Source organism: Nicotiana attenuata, chromosome 3 (assembly GCF_001879085.1).
Source record: "Nicotiana attenuata strain UT chromosome 3, NIATTr2, whole genome shotgun sequence".
NCBI lineage: Eukaryota > Viridiplantae > Streptophyta > Magnoliopsida > Solanales > Solanaceae > Nicotiana > Nicotiana attenuata.
In genome coordinates this window covers 49430965-49448381 of record NC_031991.1, presented here as the reverse complement: position 1 = coordinate 49448381, position 17417 = coordinate 49430965, and the positions used below count along the sequence as shown (strand labels likewise).

The window sequence follows — 17417 nt, the reverse complement described above, 5'->3', positions numbered from 1 at the left end:
TTTCAGCTCTTCTTCACCATTTTTAAATCGATTTTGGAGCTTTTTGGGAGATTTTGAGAGGGAATTCAAGGGAACTTCGTTGAGGTAAGATTTGTTGAACCTAAAACTCGTTTCTACGGTGTTCTTTCACGGATTAGGCTTGTAATTTATGGAAATTAGTGGTTAAAATTGAAGAACTAGGGCTTGAGATTGGAGGCCTTTGATTAGGGATTTGAGGGGTCGTTTGTGGTCGGATTTTGATATATTTGATATGTACGAACTAGTGAGAGTGTAAGGATTCTATTGATGTGACTTTTAATGGATTTCGAGACGTGGGCCTGGGGGTCGGGTTTGGTCAATTTCGGGATTTCTGGTGTAAATTGGTTATTTTCGAGTGAGCTTTGTTCCTTTAGCATATATTGATGAGTATTTTCTGGTTTTGGATAGATTTGGAGCATTTGGAGGCTAATACGAGAGGCAAAGGCATCGCGGGCTAGAATTTGGACCGGATTGAGGTAAGAAATGATTGTAAATGTTGTCCTGAGGGTATGAAACCCCGAATTTCACATCGTTGTGCTATACTGGGGTGACGCACACGCTAGATAACGAGCGTGGGGTCGTGCACCGTTGGGGATTGTGACTTGGTCCACCTCGTACGACTATTAAGTCGCGTATTTAATTGGAAATTGTTTATTATTATTATTATTATTATATTTTTGAAAAATATTACTATGTTTGGGGCTAAATGCCGTGTTTGGGCCTTGTGCCCATTGTTTGGACCCTTAGGGGCTTTTACTATTATTTTTCCCACTGTTTTCGGTTTGATATTTACACCCAGTCATGCTATGTTCTTACTGTTTTTTATAACTCGGTTTTATTCACTCCTTACGATTTCATAAATGATATTTTGAGCCGAGTACTTGTTTACTTCAGCCCGAGGGGCTTGAGTGAGTTCTGGCTGAGTGAGGCCGAGGGCTTGTGTTGTGAGGATGTTATGGGATCGGGTTGCGCGCCACAGCGTGTTACACTGATTTGTGATATATGAGAGGCCGAGGGCCTGATTTGTTATGCCACGAGATGGCTTATGTTAGCGCTTGGGCTGTAAGAGCCCCTCCGGAGTCTGTACACCACCAGTGAGCGCGGGTACCTAGTGTGAGAGGTGATATTGCCCGAGGGGCTGTTGTGGTTCATGTTATTGCCCGAGGGGCTGATTACGAGTGATTGTGAGGTAACTCGAGGGGCTGGATCTGTTGATATTTGACCGAGGGGCGGTTGTTGTTTTATGTTGTTGCCCGAGGGGTTGTTTACGTTTCTATTCTTTTACTCACTGTTTTTTGTCACTCGTTTGAAACTATTGAAAGAAGTTTTGAAAAGGATTTTATTGAACTGAGTCGTTTTTACGAGTTCATTGTTTTTACTGCCTTATTTTGGATTTATACTGTTTTGCCGTAGCATTATGACGTGGCTTGTGTGTTTTCTTACTGCTCAGCTGCCTTTACTTTTATTACTTACTGAGTTGGCGTACTCACATTACTCCCTGCATCCTGTGTGCAGATCCAAGAGTCTCGGGTCACGCTAGCGAGTGCTGATTTGTCTTCCAGCAGGCTTTCGGAGTTGACTAGGTAGCTGTTTGGCGTTCGCAGCCCAGTGCTTCTCCTTCCTACCTTTATTCCGCTTTTTATTAGCTATGTTTCGGACTATGTTGTCTTTTCACATTTCTAGACGAGTTGTAGTTGCTCATGACTGGTGACACCCCGATGTCGGGCTGTGTTTTATTTTGACATTGTTCTATTCTACCTTACATTTTTGGATTTTAGCTTATTAATGACTTTTAAATGACTTATTATAATTGTTGGATTGGTTTTGGAGTTTGTGTCGGCTTGCCTTGTTTCGCGATAGGCGCCATCACGACCGGGTCCATTTTAGGGTCGTGACAACTAAATATTGGACAATATAGTAAAAGAAAAAATTAGACAAAAAAGTTATCCGATAACTATATAAGTGTCGTTTTTAATTTAATAGATATTTTTTTATTGGGTATATCGTATTGACAAATGGGATGACAATTGAAATTTACTACGTAAAAAAATACGATCTAATATGTTCAAACAAGCTCAATCACAATTTAAATAATATTTTTTTAATATTGATCACGTATCGCGCGGGTACGACTACTAACTTTATTCTAATAAGAAAAGAAAACAAAGAATACTACTCCTACTTAAATGCAAAAGGAAAATAAAAAATAAAAAAAGGAAACGGGACAGTGTCCTATCTTTTCTTTCTTTTCCTTAGTCATTCATCCCCTTTTATTTCTCACAACCCCCAGTAAGAATATTAAATCTCCTCTGACCTAACTTTCTCTTTCTCCCTCAAAAGATAAAAGCTTGCAGGCTTTTTTATTGATTGAGAGTATCAGAAGTATAGTAGCAACTTTTCTTATTGGTAATTGATACTATGACTACTACACTAAGCAAAGATCTCTTATTGATTCTGGTAAGAGTTCTCTAGTGGAATTTTATTATGCGGGAGATACAACTATTACGTGGCAGACAAAAGTTCCTCTCTTATTTCGCCAAGTGTCATTCGGGTCCCATATTTTAGTAAGAGAAAAATATGAGGCATTTTGTTGCTCTTCCCTGTCTTTTTTTTTTTCTGTTCTTTTCATTTACTCAATGAGATCTGCTAAACGGCCACATTAATTAAGATAATAAATTATTTAATTAATGATTTTGATAGCTTATCTAGGTGATTGATTGCAAAGGCTATTTTTCAAAATAAGTTAGAAATGAATAAGTGGTTGTGTTTGAAAAAGAAAGGTAGGGGAGAACGGGCCCTTCTTTGTTAAAATCAAACTGTGGTTGCTACGTAAGATGCTAGAACTAATTAAATTAGTTTCAATAGGTGTATCGAAATAGGTTTGGGAGTAGGACTTTGGGTGTTAATTACTTGTTGGCTTGTAACACTTTTCATAATCCAAAGTTGCAAGGAAAAATCTAATGCTTTGTTATCTTTAAACTCAATGTATAAAACATATTTTAATTATATACAAGTATCCATGCTTTGTTTATTTAAGTTCTTGGTTAGATCATAGTTCATAATTACGAATTTAGTATTAAGATTCTTTCTCAAGATTTCCATGTCCAAGTATTTTAGTAAAGATTTAAAATACATATACTCACAAGTATAAAGTATTTCTGCACATTAATCGATGTATTTAAATGTCACGACCCGGATTTTCCACCATCGGAACCGTGATGGCGCCTACCATCACACTCGCTAGGCAAGCCAACGTTATACTTTTATTAACCATTTTCCTTTACGTTTCATTTATTAAAAATTAACAAGCTAAAACAAGTATAAATAAATGCGGAAGTAAGTAATTAACCTTTTGGTCTATATACTATTGCCAATTCCATTGCTATTACTATGTCACGACCCAGATTTCCCACCCTCGGGAGTCGTGATGGCGCCTACTCGTGATAGCTAGGCAAGCCAACTACTATGATTTTAACACATTAGTAATCAACCCAAACAGATTTAAATAGTAACTAAAACGGAACAGATATAAAGCGCGAAAGTGTTATAACAAAATCTACTCCAATACATGTCTACCCAAGAATCTGGTGTTACAATTTCACGAACATCTACGAATGTCTACAAACATTGGTCTGGAAAGAAAAGTACAACTGTTCTCGAAATGAAAAGAGACAGTATATCAAAAAAATAAGGAAGGGGACTCCGGAGTCTGCGAACGCCGGCAGATCTACCTCGGGTCTCATATGGACCGAAGGCAGCAACCCACGATCTACTCATGAGGTCCAGCACCAAAATCTGCAGAGGAAGTGCAGAGTGCAGTATCAGTACAACCGACCCCATGTACTGGTAAGTGTCGAGCCTAACCTCGGCGAAGTAGTGATGAGGCTAGGACACGACAACCATATAAACCTGTGCAGTTAAATCACATACAAACGGATAATAGAAACAGGAACTAACAGATAAAGATGGGAAGGGAAGCATGCTGCGGGGAATATCAAATACTTAACAGAGATTCAGTAGAGAAGCATAGAGAACACCATAATGATATCAACAGGAATAAGGAAAACAGTAACACATGGACGTCATCACCCTTCGTGCTTTTACTCTCGTCCTCACCATAAGAATTAACAGAATCGGTACGGCATCACCCTTCGTGCATTAACTCTCATAATCATGGCACGACATAACCCTTCGTGCATTAACTCTCACAATATTGGCACGGCATCACCCTTCGTGCTTTAACTCTCATAATTATGGCACATCGTCACCCTTCGTGCATTAACACTCACAATATCGGCACGGCATCACCCCTCGTGCTTTAACGCTCACTCACAATATCATGCACGGCATCACCCTTCGTGCTTTACACTCTTCCTCACTCAAACATTAGAAACAAATACGTCCCGGTAAGGGAATCAATAATACAAACAATAACATCCCGGCAAGGGAATCAACAATATGAACAATAACATCCCGGCAAGGCAATCAACAATATGAACAATAACATCCCGGAAAGGAAATCAGCTACAACCAATTTCATTCCAACAGTTACTTCACAAAACAATTCCCAACTTGAGCTAATATTCAACAATGGTCATTTACCAAGGAATTATCATGAATCATGTTCAACATTTATAATCATCAACCTAAGCATGGACAATACACAATAGAGTCACAACAATCATAGTATAAGACTCACGGGCATGCTTGACACCAACGTATAGATACTCATCACCATGCCTATACATCGTACTCAACACTAACACGTTGCATTTAAGACCACAACTCCTATTCCCTAAATCTATGGTTAGACCAAACACTTACCTGTTGATACCCAATTTTTTCCTATATTTTTAAATATGCAAAATACCTTGGAAATAGCATATATAAGCATGCCCAAGGTTTTATTATTTTTTCGATAATTTTAAAGGTTTAAATTGATTTATTTTCTCCCTTTTTATCCTTAAAATCCCCAATAATTATTTTCAAAATTATTATTTTGATAATTCATCTATTGGATTTCTATATTTATGCCAAAATATGGCTAAAGTAATTTTTATACATTTTTTGCAATTACATTTAGTATTTTTAAAGCCAAATTGCACATAATTGCAATGTTAGCCCTTTCAAGATATAATTATGTTTTATATGCATAAAATTGGACCCTGTATTTTAAATTGCTAATTATGTATCCTAAATCATTTTAGCATTCTAAATTATTTTTTTCAGAAATTATCTTCTATTTTTTATAAATTAAATAGGGAAAAACTGGCTATTTAAATTATAGCCAAATTGGCTTTTAATTGTAGCCAAATCAGGACCCCAATTCCTAGCCCAATTTTACAATAAAACCCGAGCCACACCCTATTAACCCATACCCAAACCCGGAACCCAACCTACCCTTTTTAATCTCGACCGTTGATCTCCCAGATCAATGGTCCACGTTATTTCTTTCCTTTTTTAATCCAACGACCCCCCAAACCCTACCCTATTCTCTCAATTGCACCGCCCTTGAATCCCTTCCTCTCCCAAATTCTCTTTGAGACCTAACTCAAACCCTAATCGCCGTCACCGGCGTGAACCCCTCCTACGATGTTTCTCCGTCTTCTCCGACCGGGCCTGGTCTCCCACACGCCATGGCTCTTCGATTTCTTGGATCCTTGAGATCTTCTCAAGGGAACCCCAACTGGTTCCGTTTTGGAACTTTGCTTATCAGCCTGTCTCAGGCCATTTTCCGTTTGTGAGTAAGAACTTCTTCTTGTTTTATTACGAATCTATGGGTTCTTGACCTATTCTATCATCTCTATTACTTTTCTGGAAAACCCTAGCTTTAAACCCTCCGATCTTTTTAGATCTGTGATGGATCTATGTGTCTTTAAACGTTCTCACCTGTTTTCCTCAAAAGATTTCTCTGATTTCAAACGATTTCCTCATTTTCCAGACTAGGGTTTCAAAACCCTTTTGCAAAAAACGATTCTTTTCTTATTTTTAGCAATTACTTTGTGATTTTTAACATGTTTAAACATCACTTGAGTCTTTCCTTTTGCTCGACTCATTTTCGTTAAGAAACCCAAATACTTCTGGACTCGATTTGAAGTTTGAGTCTGTTTGCGATGTGTTTTCATGTCTCTTATGAACATTCTAGGTTTCATGTATGTTCTATATGCTCTTGCGCTTCCTGCTCTAATCCGTTCTTAGGGTTTCTCTGATTTTGTTCAAACATGTTATTTATCGTTTAATAGGTCCGACCATTTGTTTTATTGATTGTTCACATGATAATTTATATTGATTTTTGTGTAATCTCCTTAGACCTTGTAGCGACCCGACCGGTCGTTTTGAGCTTTTGCACTTCGCTCGCCAGTTCTCGGGCATGTCTAGCCCCGTATTATGCATTATGACTTATGAAAATCGTTGGTTTTGGTTTCAGGGCAATCGGAATGAATTTGGAAGAATAGTTCTCAGTTTGAAGCTTGCAATTTGAAAGGTTTGACCAAGTTTTTGACTTGTTTGTAAATGATCTCGGATTGGAATTTTTATGATTTGGTTAGCTCCGTTAGGTGATTTAGGACTTAGGAGCGTGATCAAAATGTGTGTTGGAGGTCCGGAGTAGATTTAGGCTTGAATTGGCGAAATTGAGTTTTTGGCGTTTTTCGATTGATAGGTGAGATTTCGATATAGGAGTCAGAATGGAATTCCGGAAGTTGCAGTAGCTTCGTTATGTCATTTGGGATGTGTGTGAAAAATTTCAGGTCATTTGGACGTGGTTTGGTTGGATTTTTGATCAAAAGCGAAATGCGAAAAAATTTAGAACCTTAAGCTTGAATTCGATGAGTTTTGGTGATTTTGATGTTGTTTGAGGTGTTTTGAAGATTGGTACAAGTTTGAATAAGGTTATGGGATATGTTGGTGCTTTTGGTTGAGGTTCCGGGGGCCTCGGGGTGATTTCGGATGGTTGACGGGGAGTTTGAGGAATTTTGCAGCTGCAGATTGTGCTGCTTCTGGTATTTCCGCACCTGCGGATTGGGGACCGCAGGTGCGGTGCCGCATATGCGAAGGAGGGGCCGCAGAAGCGGCCAGAGGCGCATTTGGTTGGGACCGCAAAAGCGGTTGTGTGGCCGCATCTACGAAGACGCATGTGCGGAAAGCCCATCTCAGATGCGGAAAGGGCCGGTTAAGTGAAGAACCGCAGAAGCGGTTCATTGGTAGAATTCAAGCATAAACAAGGCTAAATATCACTAACCCAATCACAAACAAGCCCTAAAATTAAGTACTCATTAAGTACCCACACTAGGGTTGAGCCACAACCCTAGCTAAAGATTTAGCTACTCATGAAAAATAAAGAAATACGAGAAGAAATTAAGATGGAATGCATAATAATTGATTAGACAAAGAAAAGCTAATACAAAATTACTCAAAGAAGTAAAGAAAATGGCGCAGGTGCACTTCTAGAAACTGAACTTCACCTAAAAAAGACAAAAAAGTACTATTTATACTAAGCTAAAAATATCTGACAAAAATGCCCCTACGAAGGCTGTGCTGCCGCATAATTCCGGTGTGGTCCGCACAATGGGCTTCTGCAGCCGCACAACTATCGTGCGGTTCGCATTTTTGGGAATTCGGGCTTGGAGCTTTAGGGCTTCTGCGGTCCGCAAGAAAATGAGTGCAGCCGCACTTTCGATTATGCCGCCGCACAAAAGTGATGCGGTCTGCACTCTCTGCTTTTGGATTTGAAACAGCTCTCTGATTCTTCAATCTTGCGGACCGCATAATAATGACTGTGGCCGCACTCGACCTCCTGCGACCGCACAATTTCGGTCTGGTTCGCACTCCTTGAGCTGGCGAAAACACTACTCTCTGAATCTCCCTTCTGCGGTCGCACTGCTAGCCTTTTTGCCATGTTCTGGTTCTTGTTCCCTTTTGACTCCTTTATGAGTTGATTTTGAAGTTTTTGGCTCATTTCCTAATATTCCTGCAAGTAAGCATATTTCGTTAGTTTCAGAGAATTCCTTTAAGCATTTTTGAGCTAAAACGCAAGTAAAAGAGAGCAAACAAGCGGTCAAAATCCCTACTTATCACGAGGCCATATGCCTCGGTGTTCTGTGCTCGTGGAATTTGGTCGAGCTGATATTCGTCAAACTCGGCAGCAGCTTGCAGATTTCAGTCTGGTATTTTTGCAATCTTTGTTCCTTGGTTTGGAAAGTCCCTGTAACTTGGTTGACTACGAGCTAGGAATCATAGCGTAGTTTTAACCGTTTTGCTCCATACTTGAATGGTAGTCTCAAACCTGTAATGACTCCCTCATACTCAGCCTCGTTGTTAGTCATGTCCGGGTACCTAATGGATTGGCGAATTACTTTGCCTGTTCGGACTTCGAGTACAAGCCTTAGTCCAAACCCCGACGCGCTGAATGCGCCGCCAGTGTATAGGACCCAGAGGTCTTATGTTTGGGGGGAAGTTTGGAGTGCTTCCCTTTCAACTTCAGGCATTATTTTGTGCTGAAGTCCGCAACAAAGTCAGCGAGCACTTGTGACTTTATCGACGTTCCTGACTGGTATGTGATATCTTGCTCGCTGAGCTCGATGGCCCATTTGGCCAGCCTTCCCAATAGCTCGGGTTTATGCAAAATGCTTCTTAGGGGGAAAGTTGTGACGACCGAGATGGGGTGACACTGAAAATACGGTCTAAGCTTCCGTGAAGCTACGACTAAGGCCAAAGCCAGTTTCTCGAGGTGCGGGTACCTCGTCTTGACATTGACTAGCGTTTTGCTAATGTAATAGATGGGTGATTGCGTACCTTTGTTTTCTTGAATTAGGACAGCGCTCACAGCTACCTCGGATACAGCTAGATAAACGAGGAGACGTTCCCCGGGCTCTGGTTTTGAGAGCAAGGGCGGCGACGACAAGTATGCCTTTAGCTCCCTCAGAGCCTAGACGCACTCCGAAGTCCATATGAGGCTGTTATCTTTCTTGAGTACGCCAAAAATTTAATGGCACATATCCGACAATCGAGAGATGAACCTGGATAGGGCGGCAATACGGCTTGTCAATCTTTTGACATATTTCTTGGTGGTCAAGAGTTCCGGTATCCCTTCAACAGATTTAATTTGGTCAGGGTTGACCTTGGTCCCTTACTGTGATACGAGGAACCCTAGAAACTTTCCTAAGTCTACGTCGAATGCACACTTCTCCGGGTTCAGTTTCATCTAGTGTCGTCTGAGTATGTCGAAAGTTTCTTTCAATTGATCGATGTGATCTTCTCCACTTTTTGACTTGACCAGCATGTCGTCTATATATACTTCCATTGTCTTACTGAGCTGATCCCTGAACATTCTCGTCACCAACCTCTAATAGGTCGGCCTGCGTTCTTTAGTCTGAAGGGGACCCTGTAGCAGTACGTTCCTTGGTGGGTGATGAACGTGGTCTTTTCTTGATCTTCCTCTTCCATGAGGATCTGATTGTAGCCAGAGTAAGTGTCCAAGAAAATTAGCAGCTCATGTCCAACCGTTGCATCAATGAGCTGGTCGATGCGAGGCAACGGGAACGTATCCTTGGGGCATGCTTTGTTCAAGTTTGTGAAGTCCACACACATCCGCCATTTCCCATTCTTCTTTTTAACCATTACCACGTCGGCAACCCACTTGGGATACTCTGAGGTTAACTGTTGGGTTAGCCCATTGAGGCCGTCCTCGTCTGCACGGACTTTGGCACAATAAGCATTGTGGATTTCGTCCCAAGTGGTTGGGGGATACTTCATCAACCGACTTAATAGTCTCCTCGTTGCTCTTGAACCATCCCTGCTCAGCCCATTCTGAAAGGCTGCGACTGTCATCCCTTTGGACACGTTTGGTAAAATCGTTCTTACTCGGTTGAACCGGGCGAGAAAGTCCGTCAATCCCTCTTCCAGAGATTGTTCGATAGCAAAAAAGTCGTTCACTCTTGCCTCGGCCTTTTTGGCTCCGGCGTGGGCGGTTACGAACTTGTCGGCCATTTCTTCAAAGGTCTCAATCGAGCGTGCTGGTAGGTGCGAATACCAGGTTAATGCTCCTTCACTTAGGGTTTCACCAAACTTTTTCAGCAAAATGGAAGATACATGTTCCTTGGAGAGGTTGTTGCCTTTTATGGAGGTGACGTAATGATTCACATGATCTTGGGGGTCGGTTGTGCCGTCGTATATTGTGAGGTAGGGCAGCATTTTAAAGGTTTTTGGTATAGCATGTGGGGCTTCGTCATCACTGTACGGCTGTTCGACGAACCGACCGGCATCCCTCTTCGGCAACAGCTTGGGGGAGCCCAGTATTTTATCGACCCTTTCTTGGTGTTCTTTCATTTGATCTTGGAGTGCCTTGTTCTTATTCTTCATTTCCTCCATCCTTTTCAAAATGGTTGCGAGGGCGTTGCCACCTGCGTTATTAATTATATTGTGAGTGATACATGTCGTTGGAGGATGGGGAGTTGGTTGCGCTGCTCGTCTGCTGATAGTGCAAGTCCTTGCATTTTCTGTAGTTGTGTCCTGGGCGGGCTTGTTGAGGACGCTGGTTAGCGTGTCAGTTAGCCAAGCTTCGAAGAGATTTTTTTATAGCTGGGGGCGTCTCCTCCTCCACAGATGTGGAGGCTCCCTTACCAAGAGATTTTGTGATGCTGTAGTGAGGAGGCGGGGACCCATCTCACCTGGGGGGGCACTGGGCGTTGCGCCTTCGTCTGCCGTTTCACAGCCTTCTTTGATGACGTTCATGAGGTTGGTTGGTAGGTCACTTATTATTCTCGTCTTTTCTTCTCGATTACTTGCCATGTTGGGATTTGTGCACACAAAGAAAGGAGATCTTATTTTTGTCTCTTATTCTTACGTCACTGACCCGTGTTAGTTGTAGATCTCAAAGAAACAAAAAGCTTAACTAAGAAATCCCCACAGACGGCGCCAAATTGTTCGACCAAAAAATATAACTCTTGGTTCAAATAATTAAATTTATATGATAATGGATTAAACCTAGTTAATAATAATATTTCTAGATGTGATTTCCGAAAATGTGATTAGCGTCAAATAGATCTTGTAGAAAAGTGACAGCAGTATGCAATAACTATTCCAAAAAGTATGAGCAATAATGTAGCATTTAATAGCAATGAATAACAATAAATGGCATTTAAGTAAATAGGAGGAGTGATTCACCCAATAAAGGATGAACTAGATGGTTGTTCCTCCTCACAATGATGAGTGACAGACAAATCCTTGAATGTTCGAATTATTCTCAGATCTGATGGAAAAATATGGAGTAATATAGATAAGAATCTTGATGAAAAGGTAGTGTTTGTATCTTAGTGAGAGAGAGAATCTTTTGTCAAAGTTTGTTCTTAAAAAAATTAATATCACATGCCTCATATCATTGTCCCTTTCTCTATTTATATGAGACATATTTCTAGTAAACCCTAATTCATATCCTATTTCGAAAACTTGCCGTTACAGCTTCATCAACGGTGCTCGACCTCGACCATTATTGACATATCGACCATGGCTCTCGCCGGCTCACAGGTTTTGAGTCTCGCTGCTTCTTGCGCCGCCTCGACTAACGAAGGTTCGAGGACTCTTTCTTTAGTGTTATCTTAAAACTGAGATTAGAGTAATAAAGGTGGTGGGTATGTATATTTTTTGGTGTATTAGGATTGCAAGTATGCACCGTCCGAATATTTTCCAAGTACTGAATTATGCATTAATCTCGAATATATAAAAATAGTTATAATGAAGGTGACAGTGAAACTTGAATTTAGACTTCATATGTAAGTCCTTTTTTTTTGTTTAGTAATGATTATTTCAACAGATAGCACAACATTATGCGTCTAAGTACTTCTAGGACCTGTTGGATTAAGATATTCACTTCCATCAGCTTGCAGTTCACAATGAAAAGTTTAATGGCAACAATAATCAAATAGGTGAACAATTAATTAAGGAAATAAATAAACTTCGTATTGGAATCTGCTACCCTGTCATCGGTACAGTACTAGGTGCTAATAGGATCTCTCAGGTGGTCATATTCTCATAGACGCAGAAAAGGAACATCAGAGCCGTGAACTGAATGTAATAAACTTTGTTGAGAGACTTAGCCTGGACCTACAATGTTAGCCATTATTTAGTGAAGAAAACAGCAATGCTTAATTATACCCGAGTAGTTGCGCAATTGAGTCACTAGCTCCGTGTCCACCGCCAACATAGTTTGACACAAAAAAGAAAACTGTAAAAACCAACTATGCGGATCATTGAGGCAGAAAGAAATCATTTATCAGTTGGCTGTGTCAATGTTTCTTAGTGATGTCGAAACCTTCTGAAAGTGATTTAGATTGAAGACAAACAAGATCAAGAGAGGAAATTTCAAGATGCAATAGAACCGTATAATAGCTTCACTATAAAGTGAGAAACTATGTACATTGACCAAAGGGTTCACATAACCAAAAGCTCAACATTCACCTAAGTAAAAGGAGAGGCATACACCTTGTTCTCAACATGATAGAGATGCTCGACAAACATCCTGCTGAGGCTAAAATTGATGCACAACAAGCAAGGGTAATGTAGCCTCAAGGTTTAGGATAAAACTGACCTCCCTGGAATTGTCTTGTATTGAATTAAATGGTTTTTCTAAAGTGATTGGACTGAAACAGAAATGAATCTTCTGGTTTCAGCTGACTGGCAACGGATACTCCAGTAGTGGGCGTGCTCTACACTTCTTTCACACAATCCATGCTGCTCTCAGCTTTTCTGCTACTCGAAACAACTTGCCAGAATTAGGAAATAACTACAGTCTACAGCATGCATCATCCCCCAGATATAGATCATAAAGTCTCTGAGGAAGATTTCAATTAGATGACTAAATCACTTCTCAGTAAAGTGCTTAGACAGCTGAAATATTGAAAGAAGTATAGGATTCTATTCCTACCAGGTACATTCTCTCAGTGAGGCCAGTTATGTCTCACAACTGATCTAAAGAGAGGATCTCTAGTCTGATATAAGTTTGGGAAATATTTTATTCCACATGGCATCTAGAAGAGCTTTAACATGGAAAGATAGCTAATTAGATAGAATAGGACTGCTAGGTTTCTATTTTCTCCAATGCTTAAAAATCTGCGATCATTTTCTGCATCAGCATCCTCGAGTCATAACTGTTGTCTTTATTTATAAAGTCACTGGCGACCTCTTTTTAAGTATGGCTGTATATAAGATAAGTAGGAATTACTGTATCCATGTTACCTTTTCCACAGGTCCACAGGATGTAGTTCCTTCCAAAATGCAAAGGACCATTAGCCTGTTCGTGCTAGAGATAGTTCCAGAATGAATATTTAGCCGTGAGTGTGAAAATGAGCTACGTACGGACAAGCATATTAGTGAATCAAATCCATCAGAGTCATTCTCAAGTCCCAATCAACCAACCATGCAGATTTTCTAAGAGGAAGAATCGCATGTTTTTGAAAAAATGGTTGTTCCAAAACAGATCAGTTCTTGCCCGTGACCAGATGGAATTCTCAAAAGGAGAGAATCCCCTCAAGACAGCAGAAATCTAGCAGTTCTAGAGTCTGATAAGATTCGTTTCTGGTGAACATATTTGTACTCGAGAATTCTTGAACATAGCATCTTTCACTTCAGTCTTCCAGCCTAGTGATGACTGATCCTCTATTCTTATAGAGCATCGTCCCATGGCACTTTGAAACTACATCAATGCCAAATGTTTCAAACGAACTTTTAAAGAACTTTACAATATTGGGATCATTCATAGACTCACACATATACAGATTCAGAAGCTGTAGATACCAGTTGTTAGATTAAAAATGGTAATTATAGTCATACCTCTGCTTTGAAATTATAGCATCTGATTTTCTAGCTAGTTTGACTTCTCATCCCTTGACAGTCACCTGCTAGTGAGAGTTAAAGGTGTGAGGATATTAAAGAATAAGCATTATCAAAAGTCCTTCGTGAATGAAAGCTAAAATATTGTCTTGCAGCAGTCATTCGCAGACCATTTTAGGAATCTACGCCTTCTGAAAAGAAGTATAATGAGGTTCTCCATTAAGCACATTAGGTTCTCTGCTTCACAGGATTTTCTGCATAAGAGTCATTGTCATCAAACAGCATAATTGGTGCTGAGCAGCCTCTAGTTCCCAATCTCTAATTTTCAAATTAGAGGGTTTTCGTGTTTCCTATCAGTTCCAAACTTTTCATGCTAAAAGATACGGATAAAGCAAGATCGCCTTTACAACTTCCACAAAGGCATCTAAACTTGCAAATTCTTTGAATTTCCTCATCCTCCTCTGAAAGGTTCAGAATCCGAAAAAAAACTTGGGCAGTGATCACCAAGAGCATAAAGATAGCTAGAACTAGAAGGCAGCGAAATGAAACAACACTTACCATTTAGAAGGATATCATTTGTTTCTTATCATCTTAAGAGGAAAGATGAAAGGCGATGGATCTTACACCTATTAGAAAGAGAAGTGAAGAAATCGAGATATAAGAACTATCCTGTATGATTGTATTGATGCTGACTGACATCCTAGAGTAAAGCAAAATTCAGAACTCAGAACTTTGTTAGTATATGTATGTACTATCTTTTGGCTAATGATTTGCACCGTGCAAAGACAAGTCAACGATTATAATAAAAAGCCTAGAGAGTAATGAAAACCAACGGCTTATAGCCAAATGAATCACCGTGAAGAAATAACTCTATTGTCCCGATCTGAATAAGTTTCTCTGGAGAATACATCTCTTTCACACCAAGAGTCAATGCAATGTTTTGAAACAGTGCACACAACTACTCAATCACCAAGAGGCACATTAATTCTCCACTAGGCTCAGATTGCTACCTTATTTTTAGATACTTAACTATTCTGAGAGTGCTTTAGTTGGAAGAAGATCTTCCCTAACTCAAACAAAATGTGTTTCCTGATTCTTCGTCACCATTTTAGAGCAATCTCTTAGTTCAACTTCATTTATTAGGAGTTCAGGTTCTTTCCTCTAATCCAGGACCAAACAACAATCATGTTGACTCCTTTGTATAGGCTTTTAAATGCTGCGAGCAAGATTCATAACAAACAGATATGAAAAACAGAATCTTTTCTTCATCTTTTTTGGATAAATATCAACTATATTAAAATTATGAAGGACATTAGCTCAAGAAACTAGCCTTTTTATACAGACTCGTGGAATAGGTATACAAGTTTGCATATGAACGTAAATAATTTCTCAGAGAAATCTCTTTCTTCTAAAATGTCTTACGGATTGAGAACAGTTTCATCAAAGTTTGACCTGGAATTTGATCTCCCAATGACGGTACCAAAGCAGTCCAAATGCCTCAACTTCAACAACAAAAATAGCACAATACCGCACCCAAATCCCAGTGCAGCACTGGACCCCGTCAATGAGACAGCAGCACAAACCAACATGACAAAAGATTCTTCCTTCGAATTCATATCCCTTGAAGCCATGGCCAATTCAATTCCAGCAAATAACAAAAGCACCCCAAGTATCCCAATAGGAAACTGACTCAAAATCCTCACAAATGAACTCCCAAATACCAGTCCAAGTACCAATTTTCCCAACCCAAGAAAAGCCACTGATGCCCCACTCCTCCCACCAAATCTATACTGTCCAGCTAATCCTCCTGCCCCGTGGCAACACGGCATTGCTCCAAACCAACAGCCCACCAAATTCATTAACCCAACACTCACTGAAACTCTTGTAGCTGACACTTCCTTTTCTGGGAACAAATCAGCTGACAATTTACACACAGCGATCACGGAATTCAATACAGATAAAGGAATCTGAGGAATCGCGCCCCGTAAAAAACCAGTTTTCCAGTCTTCCCACGTGATTCTCAAAACATGAATCTTTGATGGGCCAAATTTAATATCACCAATAATTGAAGGGTCGCGCACGAAACATAAGATCAACCCCAGTAAAAACACAATAAGAGCTGCTGGAATTGCTGATAGTGTACGTAATCTGCGCCGAAGTCTGGGTTGATCACGGTCGTTGGTTACAATAATTCTGTCTTCGTCGTCGTCCTCAACAACTTCACCGGAGCCGGTGACTAGTATAAGAAAAGATACAGCACTGAGAGCCAAAATAAGACCGTCAAGACCAAGCCACGGACGTGGGGTTGTACTGCTGGCTTTAGTAGTGGCCGTAAAGTCTTGATCATAGCGTATGTATTTAATAGCAGAGAAAGCAAAAGCGAGGCCTTGAGAGAGCTGAACGCCGCGGACGACGGGGAGAGGAATAAAGCGGTAGAAAAAGGACATAAGGCCGGTGGCTCCAAGGAAGAGAAGGGTGGAGGCGGTGGAGATACCAGCGGCGGCGATTTGAGGAACAGTGAGGTGAGGTGTCTCGGAAACGGCAACGGCAGCAATGGATTTCATGGGTTGAACGGGCATCGGGATTCCGAAGAGAGCGCCGGTGATGATGTTGTAGAATGCAGTGAAGATAAGGGTAGTGCTGAGGTCGAGATGGGAGACTAAGGTTAGTGTTAGAACAATAGGGATGTAAGTGCCTAAGTCGCCGACGGAGCCGCCGAGTTCGGAGAGGAGGGAGGTTTTGAGACGGAGTGAAGTGGTGAATGGAAGGGTGGAAAGGTGGCTGCGCCACCAGCTGCGGCGAAGGAGGGGAGTAGTATGGTCAGAAGTTTTCTCAGCCATTTTTGCCTGTGACAGTGGCCAAGGGAGGGACTAATTAAAAATGATGAGATGAAAGTGGCGCGCACGCGAACGGCAAATGACAAGACTTTTTCCTAATAGTAAATGGGGAAGGTTGAAATATTAGGAGTATATATTGTATCGTGTCATAAGATTCCAGTTAATCAATGAAGTTATTATAAAAAATCTATACATTATTAAAAGGAGAGGAAAAAGCCCTCTCCTTAAGCCAAGTGGCAGCCTAAAAAAATGCCACATGGCATAATTGATTACTAATTAGTTATTGGTTACTTATTTTTGAATTTAAATACATATAAAAAACGAAAATNATTTGATATTATACAATAAAAAACGAAAATAATAAAATACAATAAAAAACTACCATATATATTAATTGGTTACTTTATTTGGATTAATAAAAATAGATATCTTATAATTAAATATAACTAAAAAAACGAAAATTAAATATATAAAAAATAACTACCCATTCAAATTGGGTGGGAGTAGTTTCAAGTTTGAATTTTTAAATTATTTTAAAGTAAAACACGAAATTAAAAAAATAATGAATTATCAATTCAAATTGGGGAGTACTTTCAAATTGGAGTTTTAAAATTATTTTAAAATAAAAAAATGAAAAATCTATTTATGTATAATATACACATAAAAAACGAAAATAATAAAGTATAATAAAAAACTAACATATATATATATATATATATATATATATATATATATATT

The 17417-nt window shown here is 39.8% G+C and overlaps 1 protein-coding gene across 1 annotated transcript; it reads right to left on the bottom strand.

Moving 5' to 3' along the window:
• Window positions 15088–16779, bottom strand: LOC109223715 (molybdate transporter 2). Its single transcript, XM_019388126.1, has one exon. The coding sequence runs from the start codon at window positions 16680–16682 to the stop codon at window positions 15261–15263; it is 1422 nt and encodes a 473-aa protein (XP_019243671.1). The 5' UTR covers window positions 16683–16779; the 3' UTR covers window positions 15088–15260.

Coding starts and splice junctions, on each gene's coding strand:
- LOC109223715 (XM_019388126.1), bottom strand. CDS start 16,682: ATGGCTGAGAAAACTTCTGACCATACTACTCCCCTCCTTCGCCGCAGC.